The sequence below is a fragment of the Harmonia axyridis genome, chromosome 5 (genome assembly GCF_914767665.1).
Source record: "Harmonia axyridis chromosome 5, icHarAxyr1.1, whole genome shotgun sequence".
NCBI classification, from domain to species: domain Eukaryota; kingdom Metazoa; phylum Arthropoda; class Insecta; order Coleoptera; family Coccinellidae; genus Harmonia; species Harmonia axyridis.
Window position 1 is genome coordinate 35,739,371 of NC_059505.1, and position 20,984 is coordinate 35,760,354.

Consider the following 20,984-nt stretch of genomic DNA (forward strand, 5'->3'; position numbering starts at 1 on the left):
CAAATTTTTTAGTAATAATTAAAACACATAAGACAAAAAGATCATGCAGTTAACACATAAAAGACAAAATGACAAACACATGCCATATAAGATAATATAGAAGTTAGAAATATCGTTATTTTGAACAGTGAGTTGATGGAATTCCATCTAAACCTAACAGAGCACGCTCAAACGAGTTACTTACCCTGGTCACTTTCTGAAAACATAATTTTCAATTATAAGTGCTCTTTTTATCGCCTTAATTCTAACTCTAATGCAAGTTTTCAACATCACTTAATATAAAATTGCCGATGAGATTAAGTTAACATATTATTAATAAACTTATTGATTGATTGATTGATTAAAGTTCAATACATTCAACTCCAGACTCTTCTCATCAAATTAAACACTTTTTTCATTTACCATTTTTCCAGATTCGGTTTAGGCAAAAAGTTATAAGCATTTAATGATATCACAATGGGCTGATACACTCCTGTCTGTTCAATGATCACTCCACTGGGATAAGACGGGAGTCAGATCAACGAATATGATTTGATTATATCAAAATAAGCCGTCATTTTCTAGGTCAGGGGTGGATCCAGAATTTAGGAGAAAATACCGAATTTTTCAGTGATTTTATATCATTCATCCTTGAATGTCTTCAAAATGCATTTTGAAGAAAAAATGAAATCCTAAAAACGATTGTATTCTAATAGTGACTTTGGATTATCTCGAATTGCGTTTTTATGTCGATTTCGTCTAGTTTTATGAATTGACAAGGCTATAACTTGGAAACCATTCGAAGTAGAAAGAAAATGATGATTGAAGATATGTCTCTTAGTTATAGAAAATTTCACGCTAAAATTCATTTCATTATGAATAACCAAGTTGAAACTACAAAAGAAAAACAATTTTTTTTAAACTTCAACAGCCTGTATCTTTTCACCAGAGCCGTATTTGGAAAAATGGTAGGAGGGAAAGTAAGTACGTTTTTCAAGTACCAATAATGTTACACTCTGATTTATTGCTCAGTCTGATAGCACCAAATGCCTCAACTCAAATATATAAAATAAATATTTCGCTGTTGGTACTGGAATTAAATATTCAAACATTCATAACTCCCAAACTATTGAGGCTAGGACTTCACGGTCAAAAACAACATTGCATTTGCCTATTATCGAAACAGTATACATGAGTCATGAAGTCCAGGAAAAAAACAGAAAATAAAAGTTATCCCGCAAGAATTTATATCTACAATTTAATAATTCTGAAACTATTGGAAGTACGAATTCAGTATCAAATATCCTATGATATGATTCTAAATTGTAATACTTTTAGGATGAGCATGTTATCAAATCGGCTTTTTCGTGTATACTGTCGCCAACTAAAAGACAAAAAGTAATCTAGAGGTCACACTTGGATGACCTATTAATCTCTCGTAAGGTTATCTTTTGCCTAAATTGATCAAAAAACATGAGTTATCTCATTATTATAATTTTCGGGTATTTGAAGCAAATAAGTCCCTTATTTTGTTCATAACAGTTGTGGCACATACATATCTTCCCACAAAGTGATTTTTGATCATTAAAAAAAAATTGTTCGTCAAAGAAGATGTAAAGGTAATCAACAAAGTTTAACGATGGGAGAAGTGGTGATTTTCCGATTCAAAATTATGGTAGACCCCTAAGATGTTGTAGGGGACTGTGCTAATTTGAAGAATAACCCTATTCTGTTGAACTTCTAACCTAACCTCATTAACCTATCATGGACTTTGACAGATAGTAGGTTATGTCCAAGATACTCACCGCCATAGGTTCTGGTATTGATCAGTTGATCTCGGTCGCATTCAGCTTCGGATATCTCGTTGCTGTCTTTCGAATCGTTGAAAGATTGGTCATGGTTACGTGGTGGTGGGGGTGGTGGCTCAGGGCTGCTTTGAGTGGGTTGCAGTCTAAGGGATCCAAGTGACCTACGTCCAATCGAGCTTCTACTTCCATAATGATCGTAGGGAGCGCCATAGTACTGAGAACCGTACTGTTCATCTTCAGGAGCACAGTTAGCGGGGTCATCATATTCAGGTCCAGGGGAGTAGATGCTTCCGTTACCTGAAGAAAAGCCACGAACAGCAGTCACCTCAGCCTTCTTACAGTCAAACACCACGCACAACATAAGGAATAAAAAAAAATCTGCGAATCTCACCTATGTACCCACCTTGGGAGCCGACCCTGTCGTATCTCCTGTTGTTTTGTCTTGGCATTGATTGGGATCCAGAGCGGGAGTGCATTTGGTGTGGTGTGTTCATTCCGGAAGGTCCCAGAGTTCCTGCGTGGGGATGAGGGAAGGTTTGGAACTGCATGGCTTTGGTGGGATCCATTTCTTCTCTGAAGCCTAATAGGTGGAAGGTGGCATAGGGGCAGATTTCATCATCGAGACCTTAAAATTTAATATATGATTTAAACGATGAGGTGGGATTAAGTCTGGTGAGTATTTCATTCAAATAAGAATAAAGTTGAAAACTTTTATTACTCAAAGTATGATTCTTCAAGTTTTTCAGATAAATTGTGGAACATGAATTCAAAGTGGATAAGAAGTCTTGATAAGACTGAAAAAATAATATGAAACAATCTTCATATTGATCTAAGTTAAATTTGAAACCCAATAACAACAAATATTATTTTTAACATGCACACAGGAGAAAACTAGTTCATGCAAACAAACCCATCATTACATAATTAACTTACGATTGTACTGAAGATCTACTTGAAATCTGTTTTGTGTTAGTATTTTTCAGCACTATGGAATGAAAGCAAAAGCAAACCAAAATTCTCGGAAAGATATTCTAACGTTTAATTTCGGAATAAAATTAGAATGTTCTTGCTGAAGCAAGGTAAGACACTATATACATATATGTTATATTATATCTCTTTTTAAACAGAGAAATTAGATGAAAAGGATGACCATTAGGTTGAAGGTAGATTTCTGGTTTCGAAAAACAATTTTTGCATAGGGAAGGAATTGTGTGATTGGGGCCTTAATAACTTTTACTATGATCTGCAAGAACAGATAACTGAGAAAAAGAGCAATAATTGAAGAAATTAAATGCTCAGATGATTTCGACTGATAAATTTAGTTTTATGCAAAACCAGAAAATTATTAAGAAACTTTTTTCCACATTATATACATCACCATCTATAAATAGAAAAATATTGAATTATTGACCAACTTCAATTCCACAGCAATTTATTTGGCTGAATAAGATAAAATAGCTTCAGAAACTTTTATAGGTTATCGAAACCATGTTTTGCTAACGATTCTTAGCAATAAACCCAAAACCATTAATACTAGAGATCAAACGATATCGATTAGTTCTCAAAATCTCAACAAGCATCATTTAAAAATCAAAACCATTCCTAGTGTGTTATTACCTCTGTGTGTGTGTACAGTTTCGTTTGAACCTCTGTGAGTCCTTAGTTCTTCGTACATATGGCGTCTAGGATCCCAGGTTGAATGTGTGCGATAATGACCTCCTACAGTCACATTTAAACAATAAGGTAAACTATACTAACTACTCTTGGTGTATCACCGCAAGCTGGTTGTAATTTAAGACAGGTAAGGACAATCGGAACAACAGAAATAATATTGTTAACATACAGAAACCACATAGCTATGAACATATACAGCCCTTTTATGATAAAGAATTGATAAGCCGCTGAAAGATAATAGATTAATAATTTATGAATACTCTTATTTATCTTTTCTTGAAAAATTTTTAAATTTGTATTTCTTCTATTATCTTTTTATTATTAGAATCTTTTCATGAGATTCCATGGCTTTTTGGTAATTTTTTGAACTTAAGAAGCATGCCAAAGAAGCAAAAGCGAAGCCTTACTTATTCCGGTACCTCTCTTAATCCTGTCGCATGTGTTATAATTAGATCCCGGAACCGGAGGTAGTTTACGATTGGGTGGTGCAATGTATCCCAGTTCGTCTCTGAGGTCAGGTCGGCGTTTGTCCAATGTAGAAGCAGCATTCATCACAGATTGGTTGTAGACAACGTCATCTAAACAGAAGGTGAAACACTAATAGCAAAATATATAGTAACGATGGAAAAACATCGAACACACAAGGAACAAATAAGAAAATTATAAAGTGTCGGTTGAGTGGGTATGTGCAATGGTTTGGGAGTCTCTTGAAATAATTCTTGATTTAGAACTAATTTGTTTATTTTTGATATTCAGTAAGGGTATGGTCCGTATATCATCTTGGATACTCAGGTTAGTAAGTTTGTGGTCCATATATGTCAAATTCCTCAAAAACCGGTAACTACTTCCTCAAACTTCGGTGAGTTATCTGTTACCAGAGCAACCGTACTTTTATTCTGGTTAGGTTCGGTAACCACGCCCACTCGGCTTGGCACTTGCCATTTTAATTTTCAGATCATTGTTTATGAACATTTAACACTCAACAACATTATTATTCTAATTATGAAACAAATACCCTTCAGAGCCATTGAGAACTATTATTTATTTACAAATTAAAAGAGATCAACCATTTATAACCTCCAAAATTCTGTCAAAAAAATTTATTTGATCAATGACAATTGTCAAGCGGTCCGTAAATACGAAGCAGGTTACTTAAAACATTGAAAACCACTAGTAACAGCTCTGAAATTCTCGGCGATATACAGACCATACCCATAATGTGTTGGTTGAGTGGGTATGTGCAATAGTTTGGGAGTCTCTTGAAACAATTCTTAATTTAGAACTAATTCTTTTATTTTTAATATTCAGTAAGTTATTCCGGTTAGTGTTTTCCAACTTTTACGAGAGCCTGACAAAATGAATCTTCCGTTTGATGAAATTTTCTTTAAAATAGGTCTGTAATGTCTTTAGTGATTTAGGTAAGGTAAGGATCTGCAAGTGAGCTCTTCTAATTATCTAAAATTCTCAATCTCGGGAATCGATGACTACAGTGATAAGTTTCCGAAACAAATCGAAACAAGGGTGGTGTGTAAACAGGTATAGTTTGTAAACATTGTTGAAAAAACATACAGTCACTCCTTAGTCTAGTGGTCATGGGTCCATCTCTCCTTGAGAGAGCGACACACACAACAACAATTCCGACAACAACAACAACTACAGTAGTCGCCACAGGAACGGCAATATTCCAGTCAACCCATTCAGGTATCCAAGGAAACAACAATTTGATAGTTGGCGAATCCCTGACTGGTGCGATGGTACCTATAATAATAAAAACGGACATTGTACCTTTCTGATAGTTTCCTTTGCCTTTCAACACACAAAGTACGATAATGGCAACAATGATAACGAACACGCCCATCACTATAGGAACTACTAGGTTAATGTTGGCCAGGATGATTTGTAATGTATCTTCTTTGGGAATTTCACGTGCGGGGGCAATAGTACCTGAAACCAAACAAAACCCCAAGTCAAACATCTAATTCACTGTCATCTGTATAAACAGAACAACATTCAGGTACTATTGCAAAGCGTTATCCGTAAAGCAAATAAACATGCTAATAAACTGAAAAAAACAATAAAGTAAAGAAAAATAAAAATAATAAATCATTTTAAACATCAGACGAAATTTTCTAAGCATATTATTCGATCTGCCAGTAAGTTTGTTATTTATATTAAAAACAATTTACATTTTATTGACCTAACGTCATGTTTTATTAATATCGTAGCTTCTTAAGCTAGGAGTATGCTTGATCTAACTATTCATATACTTGTCCGAAGGTATATATTGTTCTTGTGATAAATGAAGCTCGTGAAAATCTAATAGTGTGTTTGTTATTTATAGTAACAATGAATTTTCATAAAGTGAAGAACAAGTTAATTAAAAACACAATCTTGATAAAAATTAATATAAAAGAGAAACGATTCAATATTTCGACATCGAAATAAAAGTATTTTATAGAACAGAAAATTACTCCAGTAAAGAGTACATCGAAAATTTACTCTTAACTCTTTAAACTTATTGGCTTATCTAACATATGATGTAAAATTAAAATAAATAAAATCTAAGAGAAATCGAAATTATTTCAGGAAAAAATGATAAAATATTCAATAATCGGTATGAAAGTTATCAGAATATGAAGAAGTTATTTAAAAAAAGATTGATACCTTGTTCTTAAATATCCAGGGAAACATTATATTTTTTACAAAGAATTATGTAGTATCATTTATCCCTGCATTCACACACAGAATAAAAAAAAAAAAAACAAATAAAATAAAGGCAAATTAATAAAACGATAAAATACGACAATAGGAAAGGAAAGGATGGGACATTATAAATCATCATGATTATGATTAACACATCAACAGAAAAGTTTATTAAGAAATTCTAGAATATCCCTCAAAAAATATAACCAAGTTTCCAAAGATAATCAACTCAACTAATTTAAAAATAGTATGGCACTTTTATTAATGGAACAAGAAATTTCAACATGTACAAGTACAACTTTTTTATTGATTACCTCCAGTTAATGTTAAGGTTGCGAACTCATATTCGGCAACATTGAATCCAGCGTTGTTGTGAGCCGTTACTCTCAAATGATACCAAGTTGCGGGTTCTAGTCCAAGTAGCACAAAGTTTGGTCCGCCAGGTTTGACATTATTCGATACTTGAATCCATTCGTTGCTGATTCTAGAAATAAAAAACATTGCAAACATTAAAAATTTCATATTTTGATTGGGTGAAAATGAATCTTTATCGAAAACACTTACTTCTTCTTATGTTCGATAACGAAATATAACATAGGGCATCCTCCATCAAGCCAAGAGCTGAGATGTAATGTGATACTGTCAGAGAATTCATCGATTAATTTGTCTGCAGAAGGTATTATTGGTTTATCTCCTCTGCTCCTAGGGTTAATAGTATCTGATGGATCTCCGGTTCCAATGCTAAAAAATTCAAATAAACACATTGAAAATATCAACAAAGTTTCCATCTAGATAAATATAGCAACCACAAACAGTTAACACTCACCTATTGTATGCTGTTACGTATAGTTGATATCTCGTTCCGCATAGAAGGTTTTCCAAGGTGTACTTCTCAACATTTGGTCTAACTTGAATTGTTTCCCAATCGCCAAACTCAGGTTTGTAGTGGATAGTATAGCCGTGAATTGGTTCAACATCGCTGTCATGAGGTCTCAACTTGATTGTCAAAGAGCTTGTGGTTGTTGCAGTGAGGGTAACCTAAAATAATAATTTAGGTTAGGTCGATTGGAGAAGTAGAAACTAAGATGTTAAGATGTCTGAGTAGAAGCCAAGGATTAGATGTGTTACTCAAATATCTTGATTGCTCCCTTCAATTTTGCTGCCCAACCAAAACTTAACCTATCTCATTCCTATATTAATATGTATGTTAAAGACAAGCAAGTCCAACCTAATCTAACCTTGAGAGAGCTAAGTGAAACCTCCTCTTTCAACTTTGTGTTTGCAAAGATAAGTTTTCCTTGAGAGAAGGTTGATCTCACCAAATAAATCATTTCTACCTCCTGTTCAAAGAAGATCCACCACCTTTGAAAACACCCTGCTTACTCTGTGGTAGAATAATCGAATAAAGAAATAATCAAATTTGATACTTACTTGGGGAGCATATGGTGGAGCGTTCACAATCAGTTGGTGGGTGACTGTATCTTGTCCAAAATCGTTCTCAACATGGCAAGAATATTCACCAGCATCTGCCCTAGATACATCCCTAATGAATAATGAACCATCTGGTTGTTTCCTGATGTGGTCGTTTGCTCCAAACTGAACACCCTTGATTTTCCATGTAATAGTGGGAGCAGGAACACCAACAGCAAGACAGGGAAGTGTCACATCTTCTTTGTATGTGGTCGTGAATGTGTCGTCAAATGAGGCAATTTTAGCAGGAACTTGAAAAAAAAACATTAAGACATTGATAGTAAGAATTTATTAGAAAGTGATCAAACTGGCCTTAAGTTGATAACTTACCACTGGAATTAGGAGATACACTTGCTTTCTTGGACGGTAGACCTTCACCCATGGTAGTAGCAGCGGTTACCCAGAATTCATATTTGAAATTGCCGTCCAAGTTCTTAGCTTGATAGCTCAAATTTTGATTTTTGAGGTTAGGAACGATCTTCTGGGATTTAGGTTTATCTTTGTCGTCGGTTCCAACTTGTTTGTAGTAGACTGTATAATATTCGATGATACCATTTGGTTCAGTTGGTGGTTTCCAGCTAACAAGTATAGAATCGTCAGACATTACTAATGCTTTCACAGCAATTGGTGCTTCAGGAACTGAAAGGAGAAATACATTTTGAGTTTGGATAAATTTAAAGGAAAATATAAATGGCAATGACAATGTAACTAGTATTTCCATACCATCTTGCTCAGTTTGGCAGTGAACTGGTGTTGAACGAACTCCATCTCCCCCTGAGGTGAAAGCCAGTACTTCCATAGTATAGTTAGTGTATTTCTTGAGAACATGAAGAATAGTTTCGCTTGAGGCAGTGATCTTAGCATCTCTAGTGTTTTCATCTAAAATCGGGAATTGTTGAGATCTTGAAGGGTACGTTACAAATGCAAACTTACCAAACCAAGAGTCAGAAGGTCCGTAAATAACCTTATAACCTTTAATAACTCCATTTGCAGATGTTAGTGGTGGTGATACCCATGAAACACGGATAGTTTGGGAGGTAAGAGTTGTGCAGGTAACCTTGTCTGGGGGCTGTTCTGGAACTCCTTCAGCAGTGTAGGCTTTGACATCATCTGACAATGGACCTGCTCCAATCTTGTTGAAGGCTTGGACTACTACGGAGTACTGGGTATATGTTTTCAAATTGGAAATCTGAAATGAAGTCATAAGTGTCACTGATGTGAAGGATTTTTGAAAGAGTTTTCGGATATGAAAAGAGCAGGGATTTCATATTTTCTGAAGGGTTGAAGATTTAGACCATTGGAAGGCGTTGAATGTTGATTCAAATTAAGTGAAGCTCATCTAATAAATATTTGAATTTGTGAAAATTATGGGTGCAAGAGCATATTCTTGTGGCACACCATATTCTCATGCTCAGTTAGGGAACTCTAGTAACTCAGTTTTGGAATGATTTAGAGATTATAGCAACAAAAAACTACCTTCAAATGATGTTCCTTTCCTTCCTCTCTGGTGAATTCTACAGTTTCGAAGATGTATGGTTTCTCAGAGCTTGCTAAACGGTAACCAACATAATATCCCAAGATGTCGCCATTCCATTCATCACGAAGTGGGGGATTCCAGAAAACAACAAGAGAGTGCTGGTCGCTTGTGTTAATTTTGATGTTTGTTGGTGGTCCACTTGGTACTTCTTCAGCGGTGATGATAGTCACAACGTCAGATGGTTCACTAGATCCAATGTCATTTTCAGCTAATATACGGATATGGTAGGTAGTAGCTGGTTTCAGAGTGAAGACTCCTGCTTCAGTTTGGTGTCCAGGAATGAGCACACGTTCAGTGTTTGAGTCCCATGGGAGTTTGCTAGGTTTGTATTCGATGATGTATCTGAAAGTGAATTGATTTTTAGAATCTGGTAGTTTTTGATTTTTTGGTGATCTCAGACACACGAGGTTAGAGATCTTTCTGAATAATGAAAACTAAGGAAGAGATACATCTAGGAAAAAGACTAACCTGTTGATTGGAGAGTTGCCATCATAAGGTGCTACCCAAGACAATTGAACACTTCTTCCAGATTTATCCAGAACTTTGAGGGCATAAGGAACTTCAGGGACCTCTTGAATGATCATGTTGATGCTGGTATCGTCACTTCCAAAAGCGTTAGTAGCAACACAGGTGAATAGAGCGGAATCTGATCTTTCAGTTCTCTTGATGCTAAGGTCAGACAGAACTCCATTAGGTAAGATTTCTTCTCTGATGGTATATCTGTTGTCTCCTTTGGGGTCCAAACGTTTGTTATTGATGTTCCACAAGATTCCAATGGGTTTTTCTCCCTTAGCTTCGCATTGTAAAACAGCAGCATCTCCCCTTCTTGAGGTTTGATTGCGTGATTTGATTTCGAATTGAGGTGGTGCTGAAATAAAGAGTTGACTAGTTGGAAAACTTCTAATGCAGTTATAAAATATAAAAATGAATAAAATTTGTTGGTGTTTAGGTTAGTTCTTGAAATAAAGTAAAATATAAACAAATTCCAACAACAATTCCAAACAGTAAATTTTTATACATCTTTATGTTAACTCTGTAATGTTTTTCTGGAATTGTAATTTTAAGCATTTTAATTTTCCTTGAGGAAATTGTATTTTCAGATGAAAAAAATGTATGCATGAAAGGGAAGGGCTTCTACTGAATTTCTTTAATATTTCTTAGGTAAAAATGTTCTCCAACTCACCTTGTACACTGATCAAAATAACTGCTGATAAACCTGAGCCGATTCCATTGAAAGCTTCACAAAGATAATAACCTTCGTTGTTCTTCTGTATATTATTGATTGTTAATGTGCCATCTTCAACTTTTATATCGGGATTGTTTGGCTTGAAATCTTTGTAATCTCCGGGAGATACGCCTAGAAAATTACAAAATATTTAATTGATGCATTAAATTTATTTGTTGTTTTTTCATTTACCTGTAGCTCTCTTCCAAGTAACAACTGGTTTTGGGAAACCATCGGCTTTGCATTCTACAGCCGCATCAGAACCTTGAGCAAAAGCTTTGTCTGTTGGTTCTAAAATCCACCTTGGTGGCACTAAAAAAATCATCTGGTCAGTATTGTGGTCTTTTTTGCCTTGAGTTGTTAATGCATGCATGAAGTAAAGGATTTCGAATGAATATGCTGTTTAAAATTTTTTTAAATCTTGAATCTTTTAGAAAATGTTGCTTTTTGAGGTGATTGAATGAAACAGATGATTTTGCGTTAATATTTTCAATAGGAATACATGTGGTGAAAAATTAATTTGAGATTTATTTGGAGAAAATTCCTATAATGTTGTAGACAATAATAAATTCTTTATAAGCTTGAATATTCAAAAATTGAAAATAACTTTCAGATATAATATAAATGTTTGAAAAAGTATTCAGCATTTCCATTCTACATCCTTTTATGTTAACAACAAAAAGCAAAATGTTAAAAATGGCAATTCGAAAATTGAGCATAATACAGCAACTGCTTTTATATGAAAAAAAAAATATTTATAATAACATGAGATTATCTGCTCAATCAATAATTGTACTTTATTTACTTCATACTTTTTTTAAAATTTATTTATACTTTTTTATTGAATCATTAAGAACTTAGATATTTGCCATTTTTCCCATTTCTATGAGCAGAACCTAATAATCTTGAATTTCCAGTTTTTATTTATGAATTTGTCACTTAAAACAATGTTTACATTTTATTTATTTCCAATCGTTTAACAATGATGAAAAATTGAATCAGGATGAACTCCAATATAAAACACAAGAATATTCTTAAAGAATATTAGTTATTTAGGATTTAGTAAAAACATTTTTTGAAGATAAATGTAGGTAAATTTTTTTACACAAGAAATATTTAAATTAGATGATAAGTGTATTAGTTCATTTTGTCAATAATATAATTCAATTTAAATATTTTATACTGCAATATATTTAAGTATTTCCCCAACTAATGTTGAATTCATTAAAATTGATAGATTATAAGTGAAAGTAATAACTATAACTCAATTTGTCATATTAGGTTCTGCGCTAAAATTAAACACAACCAAAAAAAAGTGACGTGAAGAACTAAAAGCATGCATTGAAGTGAAAAATTAAAGATAAATAGTGCGGGATTTGTGGATAACAGGAAGTCCCTAAATCCTGGCTTCGAGGTGCAGGAGACAGAGGATATTGAAAGGAGTACAGCCAGGATCTTCACCAACCGATAAACATCGACAGGATATTATTTACAGATGACAGAAAGAGCCTATTGTTTGTTATTTGTGCCTGTTATTTACATCTCAGCTTAAACTAACCAGAAACCAAGAGCGCCAATAACTGCAGGCACAGAAATGTTCGAATCTGTTCAGAGGAGAAAAATTCACATAGACGATATGGAAAGTTTTCATTTTTCCTTCTTAATTTGGAGTTGGCCTGAGGTTACTGAAGTATTCAGCAGAAGATCTGGCCTCGGAAATACCTCCTTACGTTAAAACAGTTTCATGAACCAAAAGAAATTGTAATCATTTTTCTCTATTTCAGTATCGTAATAAGTTCATTACAGTACTCAAAACACTGCAGTAATGAACTCATTACAGCATTGTTTTCAGTTATATTTTTCGATTTGTGGTTGTCTACACTGACTTCCGATTCTATCAAGTTTCAACACACGTCAATTGTCAATATTAATTTGGATATAGTGAAATGATTTGCAACATTATTCGCAATTTCTCTTAATTCTGGTGGTGTTAAATTGATTCCGTCAGACAATTCGCAAATTTAATGCGTAATTATAAATTATTGCAAAATTTGAAACGTACGATTCAAATTTCATGATCTGTCAATTTTCGTAACAGTCACACCAACTGACAAGATACAATGCAAAAGTCACTAGGATGTATAATCTGATTTTTTCATTGAATTTCGACAATATTTCACAAAACTTGACTGAAATAGAGAAAATATCGTCTAATACTCGTTTCAGAAGGCAATTCCAACACTCATGTGTTCGAATTTCGCATTCGTGTTGGAATAGAAGCTCATTCTGCAACTTGTTTTAGAATATACTATCAAATAGCCTACTCAGCAGAAATATTTTACAGTGATAAGTCTAACTTCGTTCAAATGTGTAAAACCAGAGATGAACATCATAAATCATTTTTTCTGCGAATGTTATTTTACAAGCAGGGTATTCCAAGGCCAGCTTTCCGCCCATAGAAAGCGATTAATATATCACAGAGTGCGAGTGGAAGCGGTATTAGAGAATGAACCATAGAAACAAGTAATCCATCAAAATGGGGAACTCTACCATAGACATCTAATGAAGTGGTATAGTTAGCATAGCCAGCTCTATTCATAGCGGTACACGTATATTGCCCTTGGTGAGTATCGACAACCGAATCGATGAGAAGAAGCGATGCCTTTTTGCCTATTTTCGTGGTACTAACCCCTGATAGCGATTCGACACTTCTTCCTTGAAAGGTCCACGTAACGTTTAGGGGTAGATCGCCTTCTGATACTAGACAGGTCACCTGGGTGGTTTGACCAGAATGCACTGGGTTTTCACCGAAGGTGAAAGGTACAATGTGGGGCAGAACTGTAAAAACAATTATACCATTTGGTATTATCCAAATAGACCACTTGTTGATTTGGATGTTCTATGGCCAAGCATATATGGTCTAGTTTCTGTCATAGATTGACATTAATGTGTCATCTATTTTCGTCTGTCAGTCTGTTTTTCAGTGTATACATTTGTTGTGACAGGTGTTAACAATATAGAATACTTTTTAGATTCAGGAGCCTTAAATACCCTCGTAGAGCATTTTTTCTGCTGCCGTTTATTTGGTGATATGAAAGACAAATGAAAACTGAATACACGGAAATATTTTCATGTAAATAACCTAGCTCTTCGTGAAAACTAGTTCTATATTGAAGCGTACATACACAAAATGTACTGTGATTCACATAAAAACATTTTTTAATAGTACATTCTGGGACTTTTTTTAGGTTTGACAGGTTATCAATAAAAACTTGCAGAATATCTTTCCCGAGGACTAATATTGAAAGACCAACTAAATCAACAAAACTTAATAAAGGGACAAACAACCCAGGATTCACTTTGAGAAACCAATAGATCAAAATAAGCAACACCAAAATATTAACCATTAACGAGAAGTTCAGTTGTATATTTCGTTTCGCCAGCCTTGTTCTTGGCGATGCAACTATAATTTCCGGAAGTTCTGTAAGATACAGCTTCTATTGTTAGCATTGAACTTCTCCTGCCTCCTTTAGAGATGGATATATCAGAATGAAACCCTAAATTTTCATCGTTCAAGAACCAGAAGAAACTTATAGGAAGATCTCCTTCAGCAGCCAAACAGTTGACCTGCGTATACTGGCCTTCTTGAAGTGGGCTGTCTTCGAATGTGAAGTGTTGAATCCTTGGAACCACTGAGTGAAGAAGAAATTTTGAAAAATTACGAAATGACTTCTAGGAGAATCTTTTTGGATAGGGTAGACATTAAAACTAGAGATTCCGGATATTCTTGACATCGACTAACCGTTGACGTTTAAGGTAGTACTATGTTCAGTCCTGCCAACCTTATTTTCCCCTACACAAGTGTAGTTACCGGCATGTTCATAAGAAACAGATTCAATGGATAAAGTACTACTCCTTCTACTAACGGAGACTATCCTCACACCAGACAGAGTGTCTATGTTCTTAGAGTTAAACATCCAAGATATTTTCATCGGTAAGTCTCCAACACCAACAGTACATTGAACAGTGGCGTAAGCACCAGTTTCAATAGGATTTTCTTCGAACATGAATTGATGAATCTTTGGAGCAACTAGGATAAAAGAAACATAAATAGCTAACGATATAAAAGAATAATAACCATTAACAAGAAGCTGGGTTGTGTAGGAAGCTTCCCCAGCTGCGTTACTAGCTAAACAACTATAGTTTCCGGAATTCACGTATGAAACTGATTCTATGGATAACATAGAGCTGCGTTTTCCTATCTTTGACGTGCTTATCTCAGTGTATCGGTCAATTTTATCACCATTTAATAACCATGAGAAAGAGATCGGCAGATCACCTTCTACTGCAAAACAGTTCACTTGGGTGTACTGGCCTTCTTGGAGAGGACTGCCTTCGAAGGCAAATGGTGCAACCTTAGGGGACGCTAGGAAAAATATCATTCTTGAACAATAATTTGAACTTAAGAAATGTTATCCAAATTCAGTTCTGCTAGACTTTGACCATTTGCTGATTATATATTTTGATCAGGTTAGAAACCTTAATCTATAAGGTTGTCTTTCGATATATACTGAAGTATTTTGGGACAAACTGGGAAGACGAGAATATCAAAAATAACGTAAGTATATATGCAGGTATTAACCATTAACAAGAAGCTGTGCATTATAAGAAGTTTCACCAGCTGCGTTTCTTGCTTTACAACTGTAGTTGCCTGAGTTTCTGTACGTAACCGATTCAATTGTTAACATTGAGCTACGTTTTCCTACTTTGGTAGCACTGATTTCGTTGTAACCGTATTTGGCCAGTTCGTATTCTTCAAAAAACCAGCTGAAGTCAATTGGAAGGTCACCTTCTGCAGCTAGACAGGTTACTTGGGTGTAGTGGCCTTCATGGAGAGGACTTCCGTCGAAAAAGAAAGGTGAGATCTTTGGCAGAACTGTCAACATCGATTTTCAATGCTTTAGTAAAAACATTGACGATTATAGTTTCAAAAAGAAATTTACGAAAGAATGAGAACCAACATTTCACCAATCAATCATTTACCATCATGATATACCTTGAAGAAAAAATAAGTCTGTTTTGATTGTTTACAAGTTGTTGCGAGGAAGGATGAATGGAATATGTATCATCGGATTTCTCGTAGAAACAACATTTCGAAGAAAAATCAATCAAGTTAGCATCTGAAAAGAGAGGGGCTGGGAAAATGAATAAAACTGTAACGAATACACGAACTGAAAGCAAAAAATAAAAACAATGAAGGAAGCAAGAATTAACGACGATCCTAACCGTTGACATTTAAAGCAGCAGTAAGTTCAGCTTTGCCAACCTTATTTTCACCGATGCAAGTGTAGTTTCCAGCGTGTTGGTAAGATACAGATTCAATGGACAAGGAGCTACTGCGTCTGCTGACAGATCCAATGGTTATGCCAGATAAGGAATCGATGTTCAAATTGTTGAATTTCCAAGTGAATTTTAGGGGCAAGTCACCAACAGATACTGTGCACTGAACTGTTGCATATCCTCCTGATTCTACAGGGTTATCTTCGAAGTTGAGATGGTGTATCTTTGGTTCCACTATACAAAGAATATGAGGTGTTAGGAAAAGGCTACAGATCAAATTGAACCATGAAGATTGTACTTTAGTAGGGATATAAGAGGAAGGAATTCAACGAATTACGATAAAACTAAAAGGAAACGTATAGTTGGGTCCACTGACCGTTGACATTTAGCGTGGCAGTTTGCTCAGTTCTGCCAACCTTATTCTCGACTATGCAAGTGTAATTTCCAGCATGTTCGTAAGACACATATTCTATAGATATAGTGCTACTTCTTCTGTTGGCAGAACCAACAGTGATTCCTTTAACAGAATCCATATCAGCGTTGTTGAACTCCCAATGAATCTTAAGCGGTAGATCTCCAGCAACAACAGAACACTGCACCGTGGCATACCCCCCTGATTCAACAGGGTTCTCTTCGAAATTTAAATGATGTATTTTCGGAGCAACTGTAGACCAAGATATTAGCTTCATAAGTGTGTTAGTTAGGGATTAAAAAAAAAAGTAAATGGTACTGATAGGAAGCACAGATTCACCCAAAGTTATATCGCAATGGTAGCAGAAACTGTAACCGGAAACACTTCTAATGAGACCATGAACTGTGTTAACAAGATCGGGTAAAGTACATTCAAGGAACCGAGTGATTGGTAGAGGAATCAAACTAGAAACAAAAATTGTAACTGCCAAAAAAAACTGCATCCACAATAAAACTAACCGTTAACATTCAAAGTTGTGGCGATTTCAGTTCTGCCAACCTTATTTTCACCAATACACGTATAATATCCAGCGTGTTGATAAGTGACAGGTTCTATAGATAAAGTGCTGCTTCTCCTATTGACAGATATCACTGATATTCCTTTGAGAGTATCGATACTGTCATTGTTGAATTTCCAAGATATTTTTAAAGGTAAATCCCCTATAGCTACAGTACATTGAACAGTAGCGTAGCTGCCTGATTCGACAGGGTTATCTTCAAAATTCATGTGGTGTATCTTTGGCGCCACTGTGATTGAAAAAATAATATCGATAATAATAGCAGAAAATAATTGTCAGGGGATAAATAAAGTAAAAACTTATAAACTTAAGAAACATTGGAAGAAAGGACTGTGCGCACAAAAAAAATACAGTGAGATCTCTTCTATGAAAGAGACTACAAACTAACCGTTGACATTCAAAGTGGTTGTCAGTTCAGTTTTGCCAACCTTGTTCTCAACTACACACGTATAATCTCCTGAATGTTCATAAGATACAGATTCGATAGATAAGGTACTGCTCCTTCTGTTTGCAGAACCAACTGTTATTCCAACTACAGAATTTATGCTTCTGTTGTTGATTTTCCAATCTATTTTCAAGGGAAGATCTCCGACAGCTACGGTGCATTGAACTGAAGCAAAACTTCCGTATTCTGAAGGGTTTTCTTCGAAACTGAAGGGATGTATTTTTGGTGCAACTAGGATGAAACGCTACGCATGAGTACCAACACAAATATTTTTACGAAAGTGAATATTGTCTTAGAATGTTATTTTTCGGTGGTGTTGTTGCTGCTTTGCAAAATTTCCTCTTGAAAATGAAGTTTGGTAAAGAAAGAGAAATGGAATTCAGGGGAAATCAATGAAAAAGCATAAAGCAAAAGACGTTAACACTAAATAAGAACATCTAAGAATACCAATGAAGTATTTTGACAACTCCTTCACTAACCATTGACATTTAGAACAGTACTATAATGGGCAACGCCAGCTTTATTTTCAGCTATGCAGGTATAAACCCCAGCATGTTTGTACGTGACTGAGTCAATAATAACAGAGCTACTTCTCCTGCCAACAGAAGTGATGGTTATTCCCCCAACATTAGAAATACTTTCGTTGTTAAAATTCCAAGTGATCTTTAAGGGTAAATCACCCACAGCAACAGTACACTGAACAGTGGCGTAACCACCTGATTCCGCAGGGTTATCTTCGAAATCGAAATGGTGAATTTTCGGTGACACTGAGAAAAAAATATCAAAATTCATTAGGAAAAGAGGTATTAGGGTTGTGATCATGATTTCAACAAAATTCGTAAAGATGAGGGTTCAAAATATACTTTTGCTCCACCGACTAACCGTTGACGTTCAAAGCAGTTGAATATTCAGTCTTGCCAACCTTATTTTCACCAATACAAGTATAATTTCCTGCATGTTGATATGTGACAGATTCTATGGATAAGGAGCTACTTCTTCTACCGACAGAAGTGATGGTAACTCCTCGAACAGACTGTATGTCTTCGTTGTTGAATTTCCAGTGAATTTTCAGGGGTAAATCTCCGATAGGCACTGTACATTGAACAGTGGCGTAACCTCCAGATTCGGCAGGGTTCTCTTCGAATGTGAAATGGTGGATTTTTGGAGCAACTACGAAGAATAAACTCAAGTTTTTATATTCGAATACCAGTGAGGATTGTAGAATTCTATGAGAGGCCACATATGTTAATATTCGTTTTGATATTTATGAAAGAAATTGTGTAGATTTATCATCCGATTCAGGGTATAGTATAAGGAATGTTGAAAAAGGAGTCGAAAAGCTAAGCAAAAAAAAATCTCAATTTCGACTAACCGTTGACATTTAACACTGTTTCATATTCAGTAACGCCAACTTTGTTTTCTGCGATACAGGTGTAAAGTCCGGAGTGTTTGTAGGACACTGATTCGATTATCAAAGAACTACTTCTTCTGCCAAGTGATGTTATCGTTACACCTGATACAAGATCGATACTGCCGTTATTGAATTTCCAGGTTATCTTCAGAGGTAAGTCCCCAATAGGTACAGTACATTGAACTGTAGCATAACCTCCTGACTCTACAGGATTGTCTTCGAAATTAAGATGCTGTATTTTTGGAGCCACTACGAATGAAACGAAAACAGACAATAGTAGGAAAAAAGTCGATAATATCAATAGGACAAAGGGAGAAATATCATGCAATACATTCATTCATATTTTTTAAGAAATACACCATCATAATATACCATTTATACGTAGCTGAGAAGAATATTCTGACAATCCTGCCTTATTTTTAGCCAAACAAGTATATTTTCCAGCGTGTTCAGCCTTTATTACATCAATATTCAGTTGACTAACCCTCTTGCTAGTTTTCAAAATGGTAATACCACTATCCTTTGAGATCTCTTGATCGTTCAACGTCCAAGAGATCTCTATAGGAAAGTCTCCCTTGTTAATCGAACAAATCACAGTTACCATGTCTCCAGAATTGAGGGGATCTTCACCAAATTCGAATAGGGCGATTTGAGGAGGAACTAGAAAGCAAAAACCATCTCAGGGAGAAAAAAAAAACAAAAACTGAAAGGACATAATCACTAATACAAGAAAATACAAATATTCAATAAACCATTGACTTGGAGTTCCGCAAGGTAGGCTGTTTGGCCCGCTGAATTCGATGCCTCGCAAGTGTACGTTCCAGCGTGGTTATAAGTGACGGACTCTATGGTTAACGATGACGTTCTTCTTCCCATAGGTGAGATTGTCACTTCCGGTGTATTTTGGATGACGTTTTCGTTGAGTTTCCACAAGAAAGAAATAGGCATGTCTCCTTCTGAAGCTGTGCATATCACTTGAACGAACTGACCAGAGTGAACAGGGTTGTCCTCGAAACTGAACGGAGTTATCCTGGGTAAAACTAGCGCAAGATGTTAGGTTAGGATAATTGCTGGTATTATAGAATTGTATAACTTTCATGGAAGATTTGATAATAGAAAGACGCAATAGTGTTGGTTTTTGTTGGAAAAATAGAAATGAGGTTGTTATAAAAAAAAAATCAAGCGTAAAACTACGAATTACAGTTATTAACAATTTTAGGTACCATTTATGCGTAGGAACGAAGAGAAAGCAGATTCGCCAGCTTTATTTTTGGCTAAACAGGTATATTTCCCAGCGTGTTCAGCCTTGACCGCATCTATATTCAATTGGCTGACTTTCCTATTAGTTTTCATGATATTTATACCGCTTTGCTCGGGTATTTTCCTATCGTTCAAAGTCCAGGAAATGTTGATGGGAAAATCACCTTTGTGAATGGAACAAACGACGGTGACCATATCCCCAGAGTCTATGGGATCTTCACCAAATTCGAAGTGTGCTATTTGTGGTGGGACTGAAAGTTACATTCTTTTTTTGAGGGTCAAAAAAAAATTTTTGGTTAGGCATTGGTTGTGGAAAGTTTGAGATAATTTCAATAGAGGTGTGCCTGGATTGAAAAAGTTTCATGGTAGAAAGAAAGAAGGGAAATAACATCAAGCAAAAAAAAATTTCAAATAGAAATATCATTTAACCATTGACTTGCAACTCGGCCATGTACGATGTTCCTCCAGCTGAATTGAAGGCTTCGCAAACATAAGTACCAGCATGATTGTAATTGACAGATTCAATAGTTAAAGTCGAAGTCCTTCTTCCTAATGGAGAAATTGTTATTTCCTGTGAGTTTTGAATGATTTTCTCGTTCAGTATCCACTTGAAGGTGATTGGCACGTCTCCTTCGGTCGCTGTGCACATCACTTGTATGAATTGACCGGAATGTACAGGGTTGTCTTCGAAACTGAACGGGGTGATTCTAGGAAGTACTAGGAGAGAGATTGAGGTTAAGTTTTTTCCGATTAATCTATGATATGGATAGATTAGCTTGGGTTTATCTAGGTATTTTGTTACATAGCATCCAGGTAGTTGAATCGATCACATTTGAATTATATAGTGTCCGCAAGAAACACACCAGTCAATATTATCGCAAGAATGAGTTTTACCGGAAAATCAATTTGTACCCTCACAAGAATAGGGATCTTTGATATCTAATAAAGATCTTTAACCATGATCATTTGGTCTTTGACATCTTAGTTTATTTTCAACATTAACGAATACTGAGCAGAAACCTTGATTTCAATAAACCAACATTCTTTGTTCACCCTTTCAAGCCAACTAGGTTGAGCATAGTTATATCTCATAAGCAGTATAGAAAAAGAGAAAAAATACAATCACGAGTGATTGCAGATTGC

The 20,984-nt window shown here is 35.3% G+C and overlaps 1 protein-coding gene across 50 annotated transcripts in view; it reads right to left on the reverse strand.

Annotated features, from left to right (window-relative positions):
* Positions 1-20,984, reverse strand: part of LOC123680141 (Down syndrome cell adhesion molecule-like protein Dscam2) — a 109,506-nt gene that overhangs the window by 4,825 nt on the left and 83,697 nt on the right. For 32 of the 50 annotated variants that reach the window (XM_045617881.1, XM_045617883.1, XM_045617882.1 and 29 more), the window contains exons 10-26: positions 10,589-10,708; positions 10,355-10,528; positions 9,640-10,039; positions 9,111-9,513; positions 8,568-8,823; positions 8,358-8,513; positions 7,965-8,273; positions 7,596-7,885; positions 6,991-7,202; positions 6,729-6,905; positions 6,479-6,648; positions 5,031-5,219; positions 3,869-4,039; positions 3,405-3,506; positions 2,179-2,412; positions 1,785-2,084; positions 185-196 (exon numbers count right to left, since the gene is read on the reverse strand). In XM_045617881.1, the coding sequence (XP_045473837.1) occupies positions 185-196; positions 1,785-2,084; positions 2,179-2,412; positions 3,405-3,506; positions 3,869-4,039; positions 5,031-5,219; positions 6,479-6,648; positions 6,729-6,905; positions 6,991-7,202; positions 7,596-7,885; positions 7,965-8,273; positions 8,358-8,513; positions 8,568-8,823; positions 9,111-9,513; positions 9,640-10,039; positions 10,355-10,528; positions 10,589-10,708 (3,675 nt within the window). Of the gene's footprint in view, positions 1-184; positions 197-1,784; positions 2,085-2,178; positions 2,413-3,404; positions 3,507-3,868; positions 4,040-5,030; positions 5,220-5,246; positions 5,406-6,478; positions 6,649-6,728; positions 6,906-6,990; positions 7,203-7,595; positions 7,886-7,964; positions 8,274-8,357; positions 8,514-8,567; positions 8,824-9,110; positions 9,514-9,639; positions 10,040-10,354; positions 10,529-10,588; positions 10,709-12,946; positions 13,235-17,649; positions 17,938-20,984 lie in introns of all 50 variants that reach the window. The other 18 variants (XM_045617898.1, XM_045617902.1, XM_045617901.1 and 15 more) reach the window with 8 other exon arrangements.